Source organism: Takifugu flavidus, chromosome 3, assembly GCF_003711565.1.
Source record: "Takifugu flavidus isolate HTHZ2018 chromosome 3, ASM371156v2, whole genome shotgun sequence".
In the NCBI taxonomy this organism is placed as follows: Eukaryota; Metazoa; Chordata; class Actinopteri; order Tetraodontiformes; family Tetraodontidae; genus Takifugu; species Takifugu flavidus.
In genome coordinates, this window is record NC_079522.1 from 3,470,971 (window position 1) to 3,494,613 (window position 23,643).

Consider the following 23,643-nt stretch of genomic DNA (forward strand, 5'->3'; position numbering starts at 1 on the left):
GGAGGGATCCCAGTACAGCACTGGGAGCAGCAGCTGGTGCCTCAGCCTCCTCTGTTCAGTGAAGCTTGTTCCAGTTGACCAAAGATCCTCCGGTTGTCTTCAGAGGAGTGTCCCACCTCTTCTGGGGGTGTGGAGGCTGAATCCTGTCCTGTACAGGGACACCTGTACAGTAGCTGTTTGAAGATCTCCTCCCAGCTGGTGCAGCTTCTGAATTCAGGCCCGAGGCTGTTGGTGCTGAGGACCCTCCAGCTGGTACCAGAGTCTTCTCAGTGGTTTGGGCTCAGGCCTCCTCCAGCAGACCTTCAGGATGGATCAGACCTTCAGGTTCTGACACTCACTGGCAGCAAAAACATGTTCCCCGACTCACGTCGCCACATTCTACAACACAGATGGAGAGCCATTGTTAGCACTGTTGCCAGGCAACATGGCTGCACTGTTGTCAAGGACAACACACAGAGGTTCCATCTTCTCACTGTGGCTTTTCACACAAACACGACAACATTTTGTCTCATGCCAGCTCTCACTTTCTGCCTTACACACAAACACACACAGACACACAAACGCAGTCACACACTTGCAAAAACACACATACAGACACACAAACAGAAACACACACACGCATGCGCGTACACACACAAAGGCACTGGCACACAAAACCAGAGACACATACAAACGCACATGTACGGCCACATACGTACACACAACACACACAGACAGAAACATGCGCAAAAACACACGCAAAAACACGCAGACACACAAACATGAACACACACATAAATGCACACAGACAAACACAAACCCACACACACACAGGTATGACGCAATCACCTGACATCACAGCCGCTCGTCTTTGAAATTCTTTATTAAGTCTCAGAACTGGAGACAGAAAACCAAACACTGATGCCCCCCCACCCCACCACCACAACTACCACTAGCGCCGCCCCAGTGGTAAAAGAAAGTCATGTGTTTATTTGCAGCAGCATTTTTTTCAGGAAACCGGGTGTGGACATAGAAAAGGTGGGCGAACATGCACGTGAGGACCCGCTGAAGTCGTCACTTCCTGTCTTCCTCAGTTTTGTGCTTCTCGTTTGCAACAAAACTCACCAAAGTTTCTCATAAAGATTAAAGGAATATTTGAATCATTAAAAATAAATGTCACCACCAACCTAACGGCAGAAGAAGGTGGACGCTCCCTGGACTTTGCCTGCCAACAGACAGGCAGCGTCTTCCCTGCTGGAGGCCTGGAGAAGGTCAGGGTTCACCCTCTGGGGATCATCAACATGTCAATCAAGTTTCTCTCGTGTTTGAAGACTTTTCTGGGCTTCACATATTCACAGAATTTGACAAACATTGTTTCTTAAGCACGTGGCAAGTCTTCATGAAGAAGAAAGAGACTCCAAAATGATCTCTGAAAGAGTCCCAACAACCCTAAATGCCCCAGGTCAGAGGTCATCAACAGACGTGCTGCATGTGTGCATGTGTGTGCGCATGTGTGTGTGCATGTGAGACAGGGTGGGCATATTAAAAGGTGTGACCAGGCCTGACACCATCACTGAGGGTCCATCCTGATGTTCCAGGTCAGTCTGAAGACGTTCTTCTGTTCCAGTGATCCAACAGATAAACTGGTTCTGAAAACTCTGCCAGACCTTTTAGACCAAACGGGTTCTTGGTTCTTGGTAGCAAGTGCTGGTTTGAGCTTTTGTCTGGTAAAAAATGATACTTATGACAGCTGCATATATGTTCCTCTGAAACCAGACCTTCTGGTTTGGGAGCCAGTTCCTCAGCAGATGCTGGTTCCCAACTGCCCCAGACTTGCCGGTCAGGAACCAGGACATAGTCACGGGACATAAAACCCATCAGCGTCCACCAGACAAAAAATGAGTTCAGATTGTTTCAATTGTGCTTTTACTGGAAGTTCCAGTTGGACCCGAATGTCCCATCAAGAGATCCTCAGAAGTTATTCCCACCAAGCTGGTTTTAGTCCTCTGGACCACAGCTGCACCTCCAAGTCTGGACCTGATTTTAAAACAGGCAAATCAGAACTGGGCAGAGACGATGGTGATAAATGAGCTGATGTCCACATCTGCAGAGAACAGTCATCTGTGTCCAGGAGGAACTCCATCAGGTCGGGGCTTTACATTCAGGAGCGTTCACAAGGGCAGGAGCTGCAGTTGAAGCCACCATCTCCTGATTGGCTGGGACAGAAATGGGTTTGACTTGGAGGCCTGGTCAGACCGAGACGATGCTTCTACGTGCACGTAGGAACAGGGCTGCAGTGACAGACTGGACCGGTCTCAGGCCCTGTAGATGTGGCTGCTCCAACACTGGTGGCACCAGGAACCTGCTGCTGATGCTCCAGAACCATCCAACTGTATTTAGAAAAGGACAGGATGGGAACCATGCTGGAACCAGCTGAACACCTTTGACTGGCTCCATTTTACACGTACAAAAATACACGTTTAGTCCTTAAACTGGAACTCTAATGGAAAAACAACTGTGCCCTGAGAACTTCCTGCTCAAATCCAGACAGACGTAAAGGTGTTTACCTTCACCATCACACAGAAGAACAAATAAGACCTAAATACAGAGAAACGCGCAAATCACCGTCTCAGCTGCTGAGAGTGGTCAAAAGCAGAACTTTTCAGAACATCTCAGTTCAGGTGCCTTCTGAAGGAGGAGCTGGAGCGGAAGTGCTGTCCTACGGGGTCCATGTTCAGCAGTCAACTGAGGTCACGTTTAAAAAGTTCTTTACTTTGAGGTCAAGTCATCGTCCATTTGTGGCCAAACTGAGACAGTTCACACAGAAGCAGTGGTGGTCCACTCCAGACCTGGAGCTTTTAGATGGGACCACAAGGAACTGGTCTGGCACCAACTCTTCCATCAGGCTGAGTGGACAAAACACAGTATGGATTAGTAAAGCTCAAGGGAGGGTAAATCAACCGAAATCTTGACATGAAATATTTTGACTGATATGGTCCAGCAGGATCACTAACACAGCTGCTTGGTCTTGATCATGTCTCACACCCTTTTCTCCAGACTGCTCAGTTTGGTCTGATGTCCAGCTCTGGGAATTGTTCTGGTTGTCCCAAACTTCCTAAATTTCAGAATGATGGAGCCACAGTGGTTTGAGAACCTTCAGCACAGCAGATATTTGTCTGTAGCCTCCTCCAGAGCTCAGCCTGGATGCAGTCGAGGCTGAGCTCTTCTGACCTCAGGTTTTGGTTTTTCCTGTCATACTGTCAGTGGTTAACTAGACCAGTCAGCGGCTCCAACCAAGCTGCAGAAACATCTCACAGACAGGTGGAAGCCCCCAGAGCCCAATTTAAGTGTCAGAGCAAAGAGTCTGAACACTAAGGTCAGGTCAACATTTGGAAATGTTCTGACTGACCAGTTAATGTGTCACCTGGTTGTTTCACAAGTTTAACTACTTTTACGGAATTTATGATATTGTGACAAAAATAAGATGAACTTTATGCTTGTGTGGCTTTTCTCTAATGTTCCATCAAAGGGCTAATGTCTGTTGATGTCTACGAACACGTCGTAGAACACGTGTGACATGTAGAACACGTGTGACATGAACACATCTGACATGTAGAACATGTCATATATGTGGAACACGTGTGACATGTAGAACACGTCTGACATGAACACATCTGACATGTAGAACACGTGTGACATGTAGGACACATGTGACATGTAGAACACGTCTGACATGTAGGACACATGTGACATGTAGAACACGTCTGACATGTAGGACACGTGTGACATGTAGGAAACGTGTGACATGTAGAACACGTGTGACATGTAGGACACGTCTGACATGTAGAACACGTCTGACATGTAGAACACAGGTGACATGTAGAACACGTCTGACATGTAGAACACAGGTGACATGTAGAACAAGTGTAGAACATGTAAAACATGTCACACTTGTTCTACGACCGCAGGAAAACACCACATTTCCCATGTTGAGGTCGTGAAGCGTCCCGGACACCAGATCACCAATCTTTGATGATGTCACACAACAAGGGGTGAAGACCTTTGTTCTGTGGTCCCAAAGAATCAGATGTGACTGTAAATATTTGTCTGCAATGTGTCTGTTGGGTCAAAGTCAGGCTAAATTCAAGTCGTCAGATTCTGGCATTAGTGGCGTCACATAAATGTAGCATCTTTAAAATAAAATACAAAAGTGCTGCATGTTGTCCTCACAGCTGAGTTTCTATGAGTTTACCTGCAAACGTGTTGAAAGAACATGCAACTGTGGCATTGTCAATTTCTGATTGGCCGGTGAGCACTTCCTGTGACCAAGGCACCTCCTGTTTGGTCATTATTGCAGAATTGGTGGGTTTGGAGTCTTTAATCATCGTCCACACAGTATGAAATCATCGTCCAGAATCCGGTTCCATTCCAGAATTTCTAGTCATTGTTTTGAAATGATCCCAACCTGATGTGTAATTTGTTTGTGATGGTAACTTCCTGTTTTGCCTTCGGTGAACCTCTGGAGGAGGAGCTAGAAGAACCATCGGAATGCCTCACCAGTGGGGACAGAGGGGGGGCGCTAATGAGAGAAGACACAAGAAAAAATGAGGACATTCACCAACATCAACACCTGAAGTTGAGTCTGCACACAACCAAAAGTTCATTTCAAAAGAGACAGACAGGTGTTAGAGACAGACAGGTGTTAGAGAAGGACAGGTGTTGGAGACAGACAGGTGTTGGAGAGACAGACAGGTGCTAGAGATAGACAGGTGTTAGAGAGACAGACAGGTGTTGGAGACAGACAGGTGTTGGAGATAGACAGGTGTTGGAGAGACAGACAGGTGTTGGAGAGACAGACAGGTGTTGGAGATAGACATGTGTTAGAGAGACAGACAGGTGTTAGAGATAGACAGATGTTAGAGAGACAGACAGGTGTTAGAGATAGACAGGTGTTGGAGACAGGCAGGTGTTAGAGATAGACAGGTGTTGGAGATAGACAAGTGTTAGAGAGCCAGACAGGTGTTGGGGATAGACAGGTGTTGGAGACAGGCAGGTGTTAGAGAGACAGACAGGTGTTAGAGACAGACAGGTGTTGGAGATAGACAGGTGTTAGAGAGACAGACAGGTGTTGGAGATAGACAGGTGTTAGAGAGCCAGACAGGTGTTGGGGATAGACAGGTGTTGGAGATATACAGGTGTTAGAGACAGGCAGGTGTTGGAGATAGACACGTGTTAGAGAGATAGACAGGTGTTAGAGAGACAGACGGGTGTTAGAGACAGACAGGTGTTAGAGAGACAGACAGGTGTAGAGAGAGACAGACAGGTGTTGGAGATAGACAGGTGTTAGAGAGACAGACAGGTGTTAGAGAGACAGACAGGTGTTGGAGATAGACAGGTGTTAGAGAGACAGACAGGTGTTGGAGATAGACAGGTGTTAGAGAGATAGACAGGTGTTAGAGATAGACAGGTGTTAGAGACAGGCAGGTGTTAGAGACAGGCAGGTGTTGGAGACAGACAGGTGTTGGAGATAGACAGGTGTTGGAGATAGACAGGTGTTAGAGAGACAGACAGGTGTTAGAGAGACAGACAGGTGTTTGAGATAGACAGGTGTTAGAGAGACAGACAGGTGTTGGAGATAGACAGGTGTTAGAGAGATAGACAGGTGTGTTAGAGATAGACAGGTGTTAGAGACAGACAGGTGTTAGAGACAGGCAGGTGTTAGAGACAGACAGGTGTTAGAGACAGGCAGGTGTTAGAGACAGGCAGGTGTTAGAGACAGACAGGTGTTGGAGAGACAGACGGGTGTTGGAGAGACAGACGGGTGTTAGAGAGACAGACTGAGAATCAGTGGGATTCAACAGCACACACACACTCACACACACACACACACACTCACACACACACACTTACACACACACTCACACAGACACACACACACACACTCACACAGACACACTTACACACTCACACACACACTCACACAGACACACCACACACAGACACACACTCACACACAGACTCACACACACACACACACACACACACACTCACACAGACACACACATTCACACACACAGACACACACTCCACACAGACTCACTCTCACACACACACACACACACAGACTCACACAGACAGACTAACCAAACACAGACACACACACTCACACACACACACACACACACACACACACAGACTCACACAGACACACACACTCACACACACACACACACAGACTCACACACACAGACTCACACACACAGACTCACACACGCACACTATGTTTTGTAAATTACAAGCAGAGTGAGGACATTTTGTCTGGTGCTCACAGTTTTGATGATGTGTTTGAAGGTTTTGGTCAGAGTTGTGTTAAGGTCAGGGGTCAGGGGTCAGGGGTCAGATTGTAGAGCTGGAGGATGAATTGTGTGTGTGTGTGTGTGTGTGGGTGAACCCCCTCACCTCGAGCACCCCCCCTCCTCCCCCAGGCTTCTTCTTCAGCTCCTCACACTTCCTGAACTTGCAGATCTGGTGACCCGTCTTCCTGTTGCGGCAGGACGAGCACACGCCACAGTTGATGAGGCGCCTGCACGGTCCGCACACGCCACAGCGTTTCCTCTTCCTCTTGGCCACTGTCCCCGATGATGAAGATGTGGAAGATGACAACACCACTCCTCCCGCCGCAGCTCCTGAAGATGATGGCGAGGAGGAAGAGGGGCAGGGGGAGGAGTTGGCGTGCTGCTGAGTGTCTGTCAACGCCCTTTGACCCCCGGTCATCTGGAAGGCGCTGCTGGCGTCAGAGATGCCGCTGGCCGCTGAACCCATTGTCATTACGATCACGCCAGGCGGTAATCCCAGCCCCCCCAGGAAGCCGCCGCCCATCACACCTCCACCATTGCAGCTCGTGCTCTCCGATAGGCCCATCATGTCTGGGTGGGCGTGTCCCTGTTTGTTCATGACGCCACAGTCTGCCGCGCCGCCATACGCAGGGAGAAAGTTTCCGTTCGTCTGCGCCACAGGATATTGATGTGGCGTTGCCTGTGCCACAGGAAGTGAGGCGGGATTGTTTCCAGACTTCTCAGCTGCTGCCCCTTCACTGCTCCGCCCACTTCCTCCCCCCCCCCCTCCTGACCCCCCACCACAGGGGGCATGCTGGTGCTGGGGGTGTGCGAGGAGCCGTGTCCTGATGCCGCTGCAGGGTGGTGGTGATGGTGGTGGTGTGTCGGGGCAGTGGTCACGGGTTTTGCTCGACCCCAGAACATGGCTGCTGGGTGGTTCATGTTCATGTTGTCATGACAACCCCAAGGTGCCGTTGCCATAGCACCGAGCCTTGCAGCGGCAGGTGGAAATATGGGCGTGGCAGCTGCTAAACGTGCCGCCAGTTTTGCAGACTGCGGAAAATTTGTGACGTTCATGTTAACGTTGGTCTTGTAGAAACTAGCAAAGGAGGAACGGTACCGGTCCATCTCCGTGGTGTAGTCCAGGACCGGCGCCAGACTCGACATCTGAAAAGATGGTTTCATATTTTTACTGTCATTATCAGTCAGTTAGGGTTAGGGTTAGTCAGTTAGGGTTAGGGTTAGTCAGTTAGGGTTAGGGTTAGTCAGTTAGTTTTAGGGTTAGTCAGTTAGGGTTAGGGTTAGTCAGTTAGGGTTTGGGTTGGTCAGTTAGGATTAGGGTTAGTCAGTTAGGGTTAGCGTTAATCAGTTAGGGTTAGGGTCAATCAGTTAGGGTTAGGGTCAGGGTTAGTCAGTTAGCGTTAGTCAGTTAGGATTAGGGTTAGTCAGTTAGGGTTTGGGTTGGTCAGTTAGGATTAGGCTTAGTCAGTTAGGGTTAGGGTTAGTCAGTTAGTGTTAGGGTCAGGGCTAGTCAGTTAGTGTTAGGGTCAGGGCTAGTCAGTTAGTGTTAGGGTCAGGGTTAGTCAGTTAGGGTTAGGGTTAGTCAGTTAGTGTTAGGGTTAGTTAGGGTTAGGTTTGGGTTAGTCAGTTAGGGTTAGGGTCAGGGTTAGTCAGTAGTTAGGGTTAGTCAGTCAGTGTTAGGGTCAGGGTAGTCAGTTAGGGTTAGGGTAGGGCTAGTCAGTTAGGGTTAGGGTCAGGGCTAGTCAGTTAGGGTTAGGGTTAGTCAGTTAGGGTTAGGGTTAGTCAGTTACTGTTAGGGTCAGGGTTAGTCAGTTAGGGTTAGGGTCAGGGTTAGTCAGTTAGTGTTAGGGTCAGGGCTAGTCAGTTAGGGTTAGGGTCAGGGTTAGTCAGTTAGGGTTAGAGTTAGTCAGTTAGTGTTAGGGTCAGGGCTAGTCAGTTAGGGTTAGGGTTAGACAGTTAGTGTTAGGGTCAGGGCTAGTCAGTTAGGGTTAGGGTCAGGGCTAGTCAGTTAGGGTTAGGGTCAGGGTTAGTCAGTTAGGGTTAGGGTTAGTCAGTTAGTGTTAGGGTCAGGGCTAGTCAGTTAGGGTTAGGGTTAGTCAGTTAGTGTTAGGGTCAGGGCTAGTCAGTTAGGGTTAGGGTCAGGGCTAGTCAGTTAGGGTCAGGGTTAGTCAGTTAGGGTTAGGGTTAGTCAGTTAGTGTTAGGGTCAGGGCTAGTCAGTTAGGGTTAGGGTTAGTCAGTTAGTGTTAGGGTCAGGCTAGTCAGTTAGGGTTAGGGTCAGGGTTAGTCAGGGTCAGGGCTAGTCAGTTAGTGTTAGGGTCAGGGTTAGTCAGTTAGGGTTAGGGTCAGGGTTAGTCAGTTAGGGTTAGGGTTAGTCAGTTAGGGTTAGGCTCAGGGTTAGTCAGTTAGGGTTAGGGTTAGTCAGTTAGTGTTAGGGTCAGGGCTAGTCAGTTAGGGTTAGGGTTAGTCAGTTAGTGTTAGGGTTAGGGTTAGTCAGTTAGGGTTAGGGTCAGGGTTAATCAGTTAGTGTTAGGGTCAGGGTTAGTCAGTTAGTGTTAGGGTTAGGGTAGTCAGTTAGGGTTAGGGTCAGGGTTAGTCAGGTAGGGTTAGGGTTAGTCAGTTAGTGTTAGGGTCAGGGTTAGTCAGTTAGTGTTAGGGTTAGGGTTAGTCAGTTAGTGTTAGGGTTAGGGTTAGTCAGTTAGGGTTAAGGTCAGGGTTAATCAGTTAGTGTTAGGGTCAGGGTTAGTCAGTTAGTGTTAGGGTTAGGGTTAGTCAGTTAGTGTTAGGGTCAGGTTAGTCAGTTAGTGTTAGGGTCAGGGTTAGTCAGTTAGTGTTAGGGTCAGGGTTAGTCAGTTAGTGTTAGGGTCAGGGCTAGTCAGTTAGGGTCAGGGTCAGGGTTAGTCAGTTAGGGTTAGGGTCAGGGTTAGGGTTAGTCAGTTAGTGATTTGGGAGGTTAAACCAGAGGGATGTTGGCAGTGTGTATATTCAACTCACCTGTCCCTGGCCGCTGTAACCATGGTGACTGGAGTGGTGGTGTGAGGGGACAGAGCTTCTCTGGAGCACGGAGGAGAGGTCGCTCTCCACACACACGCCACTGGTCATGCCTGACATGACCTCACGCACACTCGCTCGCTCAGGAGGGAAGATGGCGAGCAGCTACTTCTGCTCTGGAGTCAAGATATAGAGAGACAAGACAGACAATGACCCAGGATCACATCTGTGTGTGTGTGTGAGTGTGTCTGAGTGGCTAAGTGTGTCTGTGTATGTGTGTTTGAGTGTGTTTCCATGTTTCTGTGTGAGTGTGCTTCTATGTGTGAGTGTGTGTCTGTCTGTATAATGTTGTGTCTCTGTGTGAGTCTGTGTATGTGTGTCTAAGTGTGTGTATGTGTGTCTGCATGTGACTATTTCTATGTGTGAGTGTGTTTGTCTGTATGTGGGTGTGTGCGTGTGAGTGTGAGTGTTTATATGAATTTGCATCTGTGTGTGTATAATTATAATTGCGTATCTGTATGAGTGTATCCTTGTGTGTCTGTATGTGAATGTGACTTTATGTGTGAGGACATTTTTGCTGGTCCTCACAAATTCAAAGATCTGTTTGAGGGTTAAAACCAGTTTTAAGGTTTAGGGTTAGTTAGGGCTAGGGTTAGCTGGGATGGTTTGGGTTAGGGTTGGTTGGGAGGGTTAGGGTTAGTTGGGTTGTTTTGGTTTAGGATTAGGATTAGCTGGGATGGTTTGGGTTAGGGTTAGCTGGGTTGGTTTGGGTTAGGGTTAGTTAGGATGGTTAGGGTTAGTTGGGATGGTTTGGGTTAGGGTTGTTTGGGTGGTTTGGGTTAGTTGGGATGGTTAGGGTTAGGGTTAGCTGGGATGGTTTGGGTTAGGGTTAGTTGGGATGGTTTGGGTTAGGGATGGTTGGGGTGGTTTGGGTTAGGGTTAGTTGGGATGGTTAGGGTTAGGATTAGTTGGGATGGTTTGGGTTAGGGTTAGCTGGGATGGTTTGGATTAGGGTTAGTTGGGATGGTTTGGGTTAGGGTTGGTTGGGATGGTTTGGGTTAGGGTTAGCTGGGATGGTTTGGGTTAGGGTTGGTTGGGATGGTTTGGGTCAGGAGCTGGGGAGTGTTAGGGTTAGTTGGGATGGTTAGGTTTAGTTGGGATGGTCTGGGCTAGGGTTAGTTGGGATGGTTAGGGTTGGTTGGGATGGTTTGGGTTAGGGTTAGCTGGGATGGTTTGGGTTAGGGTTAGTTGGGATGGTTATGGTTAGTTGGGGTGGTTTGGGTTAGGGTTAGTTGGGATGGTTAGGGTTAGGGTTATGGTTAGTTGTGATGGTTTGGGTCAGGAGCTGGGGAGTGTATTATGCCTGGGAAAGTCCTCACAAAGATAGACGTACAAGGATGTGTGTGTATGTGTGTGTTGGTCCAACGAATGGAAATGTAAATATTCCAGACAACGTTAGTAGAAAAATGAAACTTGACTCAAGAGTCCATGACAATTAAAGGATTCTAAGCTAACGTGGGAGGCGGAGCTTCGTCCACGGCCACATGGTGATACAGATGTTTTGGGGGAGTCTCCTGTTGCCTTTCTGTGTGTTTAAGATCAGAATGAAGAACAACGTCCACTCGTATCCTGACGACTGTCATTTCCTGTTGGTGAAGATGCAGATCTGACAGAAATCTCTCACATTTAGCTACAAAATCCTGGTGGAAGCTGTTGGAAGCGCGTTAGCTGATGTTCTGGGTCAAAGGTTGTTTGTTTCACTTCGTCCATACTTTCAATCAAATATAGAGTTTTCTTTTGAAATTTAATGGAGTCCGTAAATGTTTAAATTCTAAAATTCATTTATAGTATAAACTATGTCAGAAATTCAGGTTAAAACACAGAATATGACTGGTGAAATGGAGCTTTTTTTGACCTTTGACCTCCCTGATCTGACCCCCCCCCCCCCCCACACACACACACACAGTTCTTTTGTGAATGTGAAGGCCTGTGTGAGTGTTCAAAGAAAAACTGAACAAGTGAAAAAAGCTGTTGTGTGTGTGTGTATGTGCACGAGCATGTCTGTGTCTTTGGGATCTGTGTGTGTGTGCACGAGCATGTCTGTGTCTTTGGGATCTGTGTGTGTGTGCACGAGCATGTCTGTGTCTTTGGGATCTGTGTGTGTGTGCACGAGCATGTCTGTGTCTTTGGGATCTGTGTGTGTGTGTATGTGCGCGAGCATTTCTCCGTCTTTGGGGATCTGTGTATGTGTGTGTGTATGTGCACAAGCATGACTGTGTCTTTGGGATCTGTGTGTGTGTGTGTGTGGTGTGTGTGTGTGTGTGTGTGTGTGTGCGCGCGAGCATGTCTGCGTCTTTGGGGATCTGTGTGTGTGCGCGTGCGTGTATGGGGGGTCTGCACACATCTGGTTTGTCTGCATATATGAGTACGTGTGTGTATGTGCATGTGTGGCTGTTCTCATAGCTAGCGGGTGTGTGTCTGTGTGCGTGTGCGCGAGTGTGTGTAGCCCCCCCCCCCCCCTTCCCTCGAGGCGTAACTAATTACCCTGTCTGGTCAACCAGGCCGCCGCGAGCTCCGACAGAAGGTCACGGCGGCCACCGGCCGTGAGGGGAAAATGGCTCTCCCACACAGCCCGCTTACCCCCCCTCCCCTCCCCCCCACCTCAGGCACAGTGTGAGGGAGCTGAGGAGGGAGGAAGAAGGCGGGGGGAGCCAGACCCGATAACAAGCGATAAATAGCGTGAACGCAGCATGCAGCCTGATAGAGAGAGGAGGAGGAAAAACAAGAAGATGGACGGTGTGTGTTACTTACCAGGAGGAGGAGGAGGAGAAGAGGAGGAAGGAGGAGAAGAGGAAGAAGAAGACCGTCTGGGAATTAGCCCGCCACGGATCATGGCTGGCGGGGAAGGAGACGGAGAGAAAGAGAGAGAAAAAGAGAAAGAAAAGAGGGGTGGGGGGCTGACAGGAGCACCGGGAGGGATTTGTCGGTCTGTCGGTACCGAGGAGGAGGAGGAGGAAGAGGAGGAGGAGGGAGTATGAAGGATGGAGGGAGGGGGTAATGGATAACGGGGAGGATGGATAATCACCTGGGCTTGGCACGAGCGCGAGGCGGCAGGGTGAGAGAGGGAGGCATTAAATTAGCTGGGTCGAGAGGAGAGGAGAGGAGAAGAAAGCGGCTCAGTGTCGACCCTGCAGGGGCGGGCAGACACGCACGCACGCACGCACGCACACACACACACACACACACAAAGCACCATTGGAGGGCGGTGGAGGTTGTGAACGGATGTGTGCGTTGGGCTAGCGTGAAGGGGAGGGGGGGTGTGTGCGAGCGCGCATGTATACGTGTGTACACGTGGGTATGCGTGAGTGTGTCTCTGTGTATGTGCGTGTGGGCTCGTGCCCTCCGCCACGCTGTCAGCAGCACCCGTGGCGGCGCGTGCCGCGTTCACAGTGTGAGCGGCCTGATTGGTGTTCAGGCGAGGTGAGAGGAAAACAGGAGGCGCGAGACGACGCACGTGATTGGCTGCCTGCCGGGAACAGAGAGCGGTCGAGAGACGGCAGCACGAGGAGAGAGAGCGCTGCCCGCGTCTGTGGCGCATTATGTTTCAGGAGCGCTGCTCGTTCACGCGCTGTTGAAGTTTCACCCGAACCCTCGGCATGTGGACGGGAAGACACATTTAGAATGGAATTATTGATCCAATTACCAGTTAAACTGCCGTTGATTGGTGTGACTCAGGCCTAATTGGGTAGCTGAACTCTGAGCTGAGTCTCACGTGCGTAGCGTTGGTGGTATAGTGGTTAGCATAGCTGCCTTCCAAGCAGTTGACCCGGGTTCGATTCCCGGCCAACGCATGACGTACTGTTTTAACAATTTTTTTTTTTTTTTTGCGGACTTTTCTTTACGCATTCCGATGGTTTTTTACTCAAAAGATAAAATATGGCGTCTTCTGACAAACGCCCTCTCATGAACCTCGTTGTCCCGTGGCGGCCTGGACTCCAGAAGAGGCCCAAAAGTGTGCTGAGATATCTGGCTCCAGGGTGACTGTCGTCAACAGCACGTTTCAGAGATGCTCCTTGTTCTCGGCCACATGTGGCATGATTACAGGAGCCTCGTGTATCCTGGTGTGTGAGTGAAAACAAGATGTTTCAGATGACTTTCTTTCATTTTGGGGAGATGTTTCTCCTCAGGTCCGAGAGGTTTCTTCAGTTTTAAACCAACTGGTGAATCCCAGAGTTCTATAAACTGTACTGCTTTGCTGAATGCTGTCCTTGGTGGTAATCAGCATCAGTAAAGGGGGGGGGGTCATCCTGGTCCTCATGGGATGGTGAGTGTGACCCATTGTGACCTTGGCTGGGGAGGGATCCCAGTACAGCACTGGGAGCAGCAGCTGGTGCCTCAGCCTCCTCTGTTCAGTGAAGCTTGTTCCAGTTGACCAAAGATCCTCCGGTTGTCTTCAGAGGAGTGTCCCACCTCTTCTGGGGGTGTGGAGGCTGAATCCTGTCCTGAGGTGTCGGCTCTCCCATTGGTGCACGTGGCTGTACGGTCTCACTGGTGCCCAGGCCTGGACGTTGTTCAGAGCTCTGGCCACATCGGTCCATGCGTGTCCAAGTGTTTCCTCATCAGGTTGGACCAGTGTCCAGGACGTCCCGTTTCTCATCTACCTGCTCTGGAGGACAAAGCTGTTTGCTTGCTCATCTCTCTGGTTTGTTCTTGTTCTTCGTGGAATCCCGACCTGGACGACAACACCTTTCTGAGGTCCGTGATGTGGTTCTTGGCCTCATCCCACGACGGCACCGTTTTTACCAGACCACCCCTCAGTGGACCTTGTTTCACCAGCTGAAGCTGCAGCTTCACTGAAGCTCTTCACACTTGTATATTTAAAAGAGCAAAGATTATTTTACTATATCATAAGGCATGACATTAAACTTTGATTATAATCACATTACAGACAGCAGACTCAGTTTTACATGAAGACCAAGAGTTTTTGGACCGACCTTCAGCTTCCTGTTTCTGTGTAGCGAGTCGCTGAAATCGACCATTAATAAAAACACAAATCAGCGCCATCATGCTAATGTTTCTGGAGTTCATCTGATATTATTGGTCTCATTTATCAGGGTTTCTTTTGTTTACTGTTCAAACTATTTTCTCTACTCTGAAGCTTCTTTGAATCATCTTGAGATGAAATTTGACAGTTTTGAAATTTTCCGTTTATACCTCTATTTTATGACAAAAACCACAGAAAAACTCCTGCTGCTTCCTTGTCCACCGCGGGGAAATGGCGCTAAAAGCCCTGGAAGCTTGACGTTACCACTAGAGTTGAAGGACAACTGGTCGCCACAGTCAGAGATGAGAACACCACAACCAAACGGCTGCACAACAAAGAAAACTGGACAATCAAAAGCCGTTTCGAGCGAACCAGTGAGCTCTGGCGACCACGTCACTGGCGAAGTCCTTGTTGGGCGTCACACTGTCCAACTCCTCGTAGGATAAAGGAATAACTTTGTCCTCTCCTGCGATGTAACAAGCCAGCGCACCTGAAACACAAGACGGGGCAGGAGATCAGTCACCCAGCTCCAGGGCTCCGCCCTTCCTGTGCTAACATTAGCATCTGTAGCTGCACGACATGTGTCATGTTTGTCAACTGCCGTTCTTTGAGCTGCTAATTAATTCCCAAATCAAAGATCAGAAGGTTTATTTGCACTGCGAGAAGCAGGAGCAGCATCAGCGCTTCAGAGGCGTCAGCACCTCTCACCTTTGAGCTGCTGCTCTTGGGTCCAGGCCGGCCTGACGCGCCTCATGGTCTTGATGAGCTGGATCAGGAAGGTGACGCCCTGGTCGATGTGCTCGCCGCTGTAGGCACTCCCCTTAATGGCGTGGTAGTGCCTGTTGATCTGCAACACACACATCAAATCACTCTCTCTCTCACACCCACACACACCCACACACACACCCCTACCCCCCCACACCCACCCACACCGACCCAAACACACACCACCCCCCACAACCACCCCCACCCCCACCCCACACACCCCCCCCCCCACCTGCATGAGGCCGAAGCAGTTGGGGTCAGTCTGGCCGTAGCCGGAGGGGCTCAGCTTTGTTCCAGCCTCCGACTGTCGGGAGATGATGGCTGCGATCAGCGCCGGCTCAACGGCCAGTCTGAGAGACTCATGACAGTTTCAGTCATTACACACACACACACACGGACACACACATTAGCAGTAATACACACTTTTTTCCAACACGGGTGATACTGTCTTTGTACTTCCTCATCTTCTCCAAGTCTCTGGCTGCCAGGATGTTAGAGGCTTCGGTCCCTGAAACATTGGGTAATGTGATCAATACCCATATTCACATTAAATCTACATCAGATCCCGTAGGTTCTGCACCCCCCAGGAAGATACACGAGGGGCAGGTGCAATGTGGTTTGGGTGGCAGTCGTGGCCCGGGCCTCCATGACCCAATCCTCAGGTCAAACCTCTGGCTACAGGGACAGCTTGAGCTTGTGCGGGAGGTTGAAAGGTAGCGGCTGGAGATAGCTGACGCACAGCAAAGGGTCTTGACCCCAGCTCCTTGAGAGGGGCTGGACCCTCCCTTACTCTGGAGTTGCACAAGGGGAGCGGCGGCAGGCGCCTGGATGCAGGTGATTGGGAGCAACGGACTCCCTGATCTGAACCCAAGTGGTGTTTAGTTATTGGACTTCTGTGTTCATTACAGTTTGTCCTTAACGAGCACCATGTTCATGCACCAGTGTGTCCATTCGTGCGATGATCGACTTTGTTGTCGCCTCACTTGACCTCTGGCCGTATGCTTTGGACACTCGGCTAAAGAGATGGGCTCAGCTGTCAACCGATCACCACCCAGTGGTGAGTTGGATGCGCTGGTGGGGAGGAGGATGGACAGACCTGGCAGACCCAAATGCATTGTGATGGTCTGTTGAGAACATCTGGCTGAGCACTGCCAGGAAGGTCTTCAACCCCCACCTCTGGAAGAGTTTCTCAAAGACCCTGAGGGAGGCTTGGGGACATTGCGTTGGAATGGACCATGTTCTCAGCGCACAGCCGTGGTCTCTAACGCCAGTCGTGGTGGCAAATCCCGAACCCAGTGCTAAGTAAGCAATCCCGTCAAGCAGAAGGAGGAGTTCTATTGGGCCATGTGGGCTCGTGGAACTCCCCAATCAGCAGAGGGGTACCAGCAGGCGGCTGTGTGGGCTGTCCTACACAGGCAAAAACTCCGGTCTGGGAGTTCGGGGAAGCCATGGGGAAAGAAGATTGGTCAGCCTCGAAAAAATTCTAGCAAACCATCCAGCTCTGCCAACGCTGGTTACAGTGCAGGAGGGGACCTTCTGATCGGAAATGGGGATATTGTTGGATGGTGGAAGGAGCTCCTCAATCCCATTTTCACACTTTTCACTGAGGAAGCAGAGGCTGGGAACTCTGAGGAGAACTCTGCTGTCGCCCAAGCCGAAGTCACCGTGGTAGTTAGCAAGCTACGACAGGGCGGCGGGGCGTTCGGGGTGGATGAGATCCACTCTGAGTACCTCAAGTCTCTGGAAGGTGTAAGGCTGTCCTGGCTGATCCGTCTGGTAGTCGGGAACAGGGGCACTGGAGTGGCAGACTGGGGTGGTGGTACTGCTTTTGAAAAAGGGGTGCCAGAGGGTGTGTTCCAGCTATAGCTGGTCAGCCAACCTGGGAGGGTCTACGCCAGGGTAGTGGAGGGGAGATTTGGGCTGATAGTCGAACCCCAGGAGGAACAATGTGGTTTTCATCCCGGCTGTGGAATACTGGAACATCTCTATACCCTCCACAGGGTGCTTCAGGGTTCAGCAGAGTTTGGCCAATCAGAAAATGTGTGTTTTGTTAATCAGGAAAAGGCATTAAACGTGTTCCTTGGGGTATTCTGTGGGGGTTGCTCCATGAGTACAGGATCTGAGGCCCTCTGTACCAACGGAGTGGGTGCTTGGTTCACATAGCCGGCAGCCAGTCAGACCTGTTTCCAGTGCATGTCGGACTTCAGCAGGACTGTCCTTTGGTTCTGTTCATAATCTGTATGGACAGAATTTCTAGGAGTAGCCAGGGGCAGGAGGGACCCTGGTTTGGGACCCACAGGATTTCATCTCTGCTCCTTGGAGATGATGTTGTCCTGTTGGCCTCATCAAACCAGGAGCTCCAGCTTGTACCGAGGCGGCCTGCAGCCGAGTTCACGAGTACGGGAAGGATGGGGCATGAGAATGAGAGGCGGATGGGTGCAGCCTCCGCAGCGATGCAGTCGGTGCACTGGGCCTTTATGGTAAAGAGAGCTTAGCGGCAAGGCAAGGCTCTTGATTTACCGGTCAGTCTACTCTCACCCATGGGCAATAACCTTGGTAATGACCAAAAGGAAAAGATCAATACTACAAGCAGTCAAAATGACTTTCCCATGCAGGGTGGCCGGGCGCTTCTTTCGAGATCGGGTGAGAAGCTCAGTCACTCAGGAGGAGCTCAGAGTAGAGCCACTGCTTCTTTGTGTCACAAGGAGTCAGCTGTGGTGGCTCCTGGACGCCTCCTTAGGGAGGTGTTCCAGGCCTGTCCCACTGGGAGGAGGCCAGAGGCAGATCCAGAGATCCAGGACAGGCTGGAGAGACTATGTGGCTCGGGGGGAAAAGTGTGGGCATCTCTGCTTAGGCTGCTGCACCCGCAAACTGCTCCAGGATGGGAGGGAGGGAGGCCGACCGACCGACAAGCCAGAGAAAGAAAAAACAAAAACAACCAAACAAACTCTAGAAACTATGAAGGAGCCACGAGAAGAAAAAGAACCAATATTCCTAGGTACAGATCAATAATATAAATGTACACATCCATTCAGACACATAGAAGCTTCTGAACACATTACACATCATTAAAAGTGACACAATTGATCATGACCTCTGACCTCGGACCCTAAGTCCACTTGCTTTGCAGGTATCTTCAGAAGCTCCGTCTGTTGTCAGCTGGCCCGTCCTGCCGTACTCTAAAACAGATAAATGGGAGGAGAAGCAGCTTCAGTTTGAGGGGGACATCTGCCCTTAACAGAGGCTCACCTGTGGATGTCTGCTCACCTGGAAACACACGACAGATATACCTGATAACATCAGCATTATTGTGGCCACCTGACTGAGGAACACACCTGTCAAACTCTCATACGTGTTCGTCCTCCAATCTGGGGCAAAATATCTGATCGCAGCCCCGATGATCACACACAGCTCCACAACACCCACGATGCCCACGATGCTCTCGGGGATCCATCCAGGCCTCTCGTCGCTGGGCACGTAGTCGTCTAAGTGAGGGGAGGAGTCCGAGGAGAAAGGTCAAAGCATCAACATTCATCAGAGATTCTGACCTGCTAGCTTCCAGGATTTCAGACGTTCACAGCAAAGTTCACAGAAGAAAAAGGCAGAAAACTTTCCACCAATGCTCGTTTCATCGATTCTAAGCTACTCAGTCGTTTCTGCCTCTTGCTGTCAATCGATCACATTCATCTGCCGGTCGAGCGCACATCTCATTTCAGCGTTACGCTAACCTTCAGAGTTGGGGGGGTTGGACGTTCACCTGTGATGGGGATCATCCGCTCAATGATCAGGTGCTGATCGGGGACTTCCATTTGACAGATCACACTTTTGTTTCCGGGTCCTGAAGCGGGCAAAGAGGACCAGTACAGCAGAACCTTATATCCCAGAGACGGAGTGTTTGTCGGGGGATTTTGAATCTTTTGGCATCGTAGAGTTACCGTGGACTGCTTCCATGTTCACACGCATGCTGACAGAAAAAAGGCCGTCGGGTTGGACCGAAACCTCCGGCTCAACCATGGTTGGAACTCTGGATCTCCTCCAGTCCAGAATGGAAAGCAGTGGTTTGGGGTTCCATCCGCTGGACTTGCACAACACAAAGAGTTGATTGGCTGCAGTTCTCCATAGCAGGAAGTTCACCTCAGGTCCCTGAACTGCAAACAAACAAAACGTAAAAAAGACATCCAGATCAGCCCTCCAACCCTCCTGAACTGGCTCTGCTTCTCTGCAGGATCTCACTAAGCTGTGAGCCACAGATGACCTTTAATTTGTCCTTCACAACAAGATGGGAGATGTTCAAATTGTTCCACAGCAACAATTTGAGTCACTGTAGTCTCGCTTCAAAATAAAACATCTCGTAAGTAGAGGAAACTACAGGAACCAGGTCACTATTGACCAAAAATCTAGGAAAACAAACAACTCCGCCCCCAGATGAAGATTACCGTATTTTCCGGACTATAAGTCGCACTTTATTTCATAGCTTGGCAGGGGGTGCGACTTGTACACCGGAGCGACTTATATGTTTAATAAATACATTATTACTTTTGGCAATTTCACATGTTCGTTATTTTCACACTGACGACCACAAGAGGGCGCTCTAGGCTTGTGTACCTGTATCCGCTACTTCTGGACCACCGAAAATGTAAAATTTCAACAGAACCAGTAGCTTAAAAAGACCACTGAGAAGAGCAGGAAACGTGCCATCAAAAAGAAAATCCTATTCTGCAGATTATAAACTGCAAGTGCTGAAGTATGCAGCCGAAAATGGTCATCGAGCAGCAGAAAGAACGTTCGGAGTTAGCGAGAAACTTGTGAGGGACTGGCGAAAAGCAGAGGTTACTCTTGCTGCAATGAAGAAGACAAAAAAAGCTAATCGCGGGCTAAAAGCTCGGTGGCCAGAGCGAGAGGAAGGAGTCCGCATACGGGTGCTCGAACAACGCTCCGCCGGGAGAGGCTTGACAACAGCGCAGTTGCGTCTCCACGCAACCATCAGGTGGTCGCCAAGGAGATGAATATAAATGATGTGGGAGGACCTTCTTGGTGTTACCTCTCGAGCAGAGCGAGGACAGCCATGTGCCAGAAACTGCCAGCAGACTTCCAAGCCAAGGCTGACAGTTTCCGTGAGTTCCTCGGAACTTGACACGGACCCTATTATTAACATGGACACGGTCCCCCTCACATCCGACGTTCCCATGGGCCGAAGCGTCGCAGAAAAAGGGCAAAAGAGTGTGAATATAGTAACAACTGGTCACGAGGAATCACACTTCACAGTGGTGCTGGCATGTCGTGGAGATGGAAGAAAACCATGGAAAACCATGGAAAACCATGGAAAACCATGGAAACATCCAGTAAGGAAGTGCTCCACCAAACGGCCAGACGGCCTCTTCGGAACACCCAAAGCCCTGCAGCTGATGACAGCGTGCCAGCGCACTATTCTCCAGCCACTTGACGTCTCCGTGAACCGGAGCTTCCCGGCAGCCTTGCGTGAGCTGTGGGAGTAGTGGATGATGGACGGAGCTTCACACCAACCGGGGGAATGCACCACGCAACTTTCCTGGAAGTCATTGGGAGGATCGACAAAGCCTGGGCTTCAGTGACAAGCGAAACATCCTGTCGGGACTCAGAAAGGCCGGAATAATTGGAACCGCAACTGATGACAGGTCTGACGAAAGCGAACAGGAAGCGGCGCTTCGTCTACCTCCGGCGTTGGTGGAGTTGTTAAGAAGTGACACTGAGGACGAAGAATTCAGTGGATTTCCTGACGTGGAATGAGACCTGATTGTTCGGGAAACTTGTCTGTGTAAATTCTCAGTCATCCAGGTCATTGTATCCAAGGTAGTTTTCTCTGTCAACTGGACTGGGTTTCTTCTCTTGAAACACAGAAATAAACTTCCTTGAAGGAAGTTATCAAGGAAGTTTATTTCTGTGTTTCAAGAGAAGAAACCCAGTCCAGTTGACAGAGAAAACTACCTTGGATTCGGGAAACTTGCTCGGATGTTCTTTAAGTTATAGTCTGAATGACCGTATGTTACGGTAACAAAGCAGACACGTACTGACTTCATTGTGCGTCATGTAGCTGAATGTATGCTAATGAACGTTAGCACACCGTAACCCTATTCAGCCTGTGGTTAATCCGTTATTATTTTAATCGGATTTCAAGATGAAATGTATGTTCTTGGTCTCGTATTTATCAAATAAATTTTCCCCTAAAATGCGACTTATAGTCCAGTGCGACTTATACCGTATTGGCCCGAATATAAGACGGTGTTTTTTGCGTTGAAATAAGACTGAAAAAGTGGGGGTCGTCTTACATTCGCGGTCTAGACATTATACCCATTCACAACGCTAGATGGCGCCAGATATATTTAAAGCGAATGCTGAACTTAACGTCCCAGGCCAAAGCGAACCCCTCTCACGAAGAAGAAAAATAAAAATAGCGGTAGCACGAAGAAGAAAAGTAAAAATAGCGGTAAGAAAGAAAAGAGAAGAAAATAAAAGAGATAACAGAAAATAGAGAAATGTAGCGACAATCTGGAGAAAAGTGGGTCGAAGATATAATCATTTGTTTCAGATGTACTGTAATTATTTTCTGTATAAATTAAATTTGGTGTTCAAAAAGTCTTTTTTCAAACTTGAGTCTTGAAAAAGAGGGGGTCGTCTTATAATCAGGGTCGTCTTATATTCGGGCCAATACGGTATATTTATTTTTCTTCTTGATGATGCATTTTTTGGCTGGTGCGTCTTAAACTCCGGAGAACACGGTAAATGAGACAAGCACCCTATTAAGATTAAGATTGACTTGATTCATCCCTGTAGGGAACTTGACTTGTAGTAGCAGCATAGATATGAAGAATATAAATATAGTATATAGACACAAATAGCAGCAGGTATATTTACAGAAGCATGGAAATAAGAATAGGATTAGATTATTAAAGTTAATGGAGCTGAATGGGTTGGAGGGTTGGATGCCCAAATCCAGTCAAGAGAGCACAGGGTTACAGAAGCTAACGGCGGACGGCAGGAAGGACTTCCTGGACCGTTCCTGGGAGCAGCGAGAGAGGCTGCAGGAGTCTGCAGAAGCAAACGGATGAAGGTCGCCGTGCTGCCACAGAGCTGCCTTTGGTCGTGTCACTCGATCTCCGTGTTACCTTAACGACTCCAGCTAGCTCAGCTGCTGTTAGCATGCAGAACATACCAACAAGGAGAGAGACAATCGCTTCTTTTTCCAGAGCTGATCCTGTCAGCAGGACACACCTGAAACCAAAATAAGTGCTGATGGAACATATCTTCAGGTGACCCCCAGAGCTTCATCACCAATGTGTCGGTGTCACGCACTTGTAGATGCCCGTGTCCTGTTGTCGGACTCCCACCAGCTTCAAGGAGCCATTTTTTAGGATGGTCGTCCTCCCCAGGTAATCTTGAGCATGGTCCTTCACCAGATCCTCACTCAAGCGGAGGACATGCACCGACTGGGGCGAGGGGCCGTCCACCCGCAGCCACTCCACAGCGGTGACTTGGGAGAGGCTGAGCGGAGCGCCCAGACCACACGGCAGGGCCACATCTTTCCCTTCAAATGCATACAGCCGTCCAGCTGGGTTCCTGTGGAGAACGTGACCTGGAAACGGTCGTGGACATCATCCTGTGAAGTTCAAGTTTACATCTGAATTTACAATCACTGAATTTAAAAAAGTCTGAACGGACGAGTTGTGGGTCTGGCAACACCGATGTGTCGATACATGAGCTCAAAGAGCAAAACGCCGTGTTGGTGCCCCGATCTGGGGCTGGAAGAACCAACCCAGGAACTGTTCTAACGGACTCTCACTCACAAAACTGTGTTCCTCAAATTCATCACAAATTATGGAGCAGCCTCACACCAAAAGAAAGGTTTCGAAAAGAAAGGTAGAACCATCTCAACCATCTCAAATGGCTGAGTGGAACCATCTCAACCATCTCAAATGGCTGAGTGGAACCATCTCAAATGGCTGAGTGGACCATCTCAAATGGCTGAGTGGACCATCTCAAATGGCTGAGTGGGACCATCTCAAATGGCTGAGTGGGACCATCTCAATGGCTGAGTGGACCATCTCAAATGGCTGAGTGGAACCATCTCAACCATCTCAAATGGCTGAGTGGAACCATCTCAACCATCTCAAATGGCTGAGTGGAACCATCTCAAATGGCTGAGTGGGACCATCTCAAATGGCTGAGTGGGACCATCTCAAATGGCTGAGTGGAACCATCTCAACCATCTCAAATGGCTGAGTGGAACCATCTCAAATGGCTGAGTGGAACCATCTCAAATGGCTGAGTGGAACACATCTCAACCATCTCAAATGGCTGAGTGGAACACATCTCAACCATCTCAAATGGCTGAGTGGAACCATCTCAAATGGCTGAGTGGAACCATCTCAACCATCTCAAATGGCTGAGTGGGACCATCTCAAATGGCTGAGTGGAACCATCTGAAATGGCTGAGTGGAACCATCTCAACCATCTCAAATGGCTGAGTGGAACCA

General features: G+C 49.5%; 2 protein-coding genes and 1 non-coding gene across 4 annotated transcripts in view; 1 reads left to right on the plus strand and 2 right to left on the minus strand.

The window, feature by feature from the left end:
* Window positions 1–844: 844 nt before the first annotated feature.
* Window positions 845–14,039, minus strand: LOC130523390 (uncharacterized). Its single transcript, XM_057028664.1, has 6 exons — window positions 13,028–14,039; window positions 9,328–9,500; window positions 6,937–7,481; window positions 6,439–6,883; window positions 4,232–4,558; window positions 845–2,885 (listed from the first exon to the last, which is right to left on the minus strand). The coding sequence occupies exons 2-5, from the start codon at window positions 9,442–9,444 to the stop codon at window positions 4,511–4,513; spliced, it is 1,155 nt and encodes a 384-aa protein (XP_056884644.1). The 5' UTR covers window positions 9,445–9,500; window positions 13,028–14,039; the 3' UTR covers window positions 845–2,885; window positions 4,232–4,510.
* On the plus strand, window positions 13,104–13,175 carry trnag-ucc (transfer RNA glycine (anticodon UCC)). Its single transcript has one exon. It is a non-coding gene; the product is annotated as a tRNA-Gly (tRNA).
* Window positions 14,040–14,193: 154 nt separating the features above from the next.
* The window catches only part of LOC130522554 (lysozyme g-like), a 10,311-nt gene continuing 861 nt past the window's right edge, over window positions 14,194–23,643 (minus strand). Inside the window, exons 2-11 of one of the 2 annotated variants that reach the window (XM_057027061.1) lie at window positions 22,463–22,742; window positions 22,323–22,381; window positions 19,069–19,281; window positions 18,891–18,971; window positions 18,469–18,618; window positions 18,235–18,312; window positions 15,557–15,641; window positions 15,366–15,483; window positions 15,077–15,215; window positions 14,194–14,858 (exon numbers count right to left, since the gene is read on the minus strand). In XM_057027061.1, the coding sequence (XP_056883041.1) occupies window positions 14,719–14,858; window positions 15,077–15,215; window positions 15,366–15,483; window positions 15,557–15,641; window positions 18,235–18,312; window positions 18,469–18,618; window positions 18,891–18,971; window positions 19,069–19,281; window positions 22,323–22,381; window positions 22,463–22,742 (1,343 nt within the window). In that variant the 3' untranslated portion in view covers window positions 14,194–14,718. The remainder of the gene's footprint in view (window positions 14,859–15,076; window positions 15,216–15,365; window positions 15,484–15,556; window positions 15,642–18,234; window positions 18,313–18,468; window positions 18,619–18,890; window positions 18,972–19,068; window positions 19,282–22,322; window positions 22,382–22,462; window positions 22,743–23,643) is intronic. The other variant, XM_057027062.1, reaches the window with a different exon arrangement.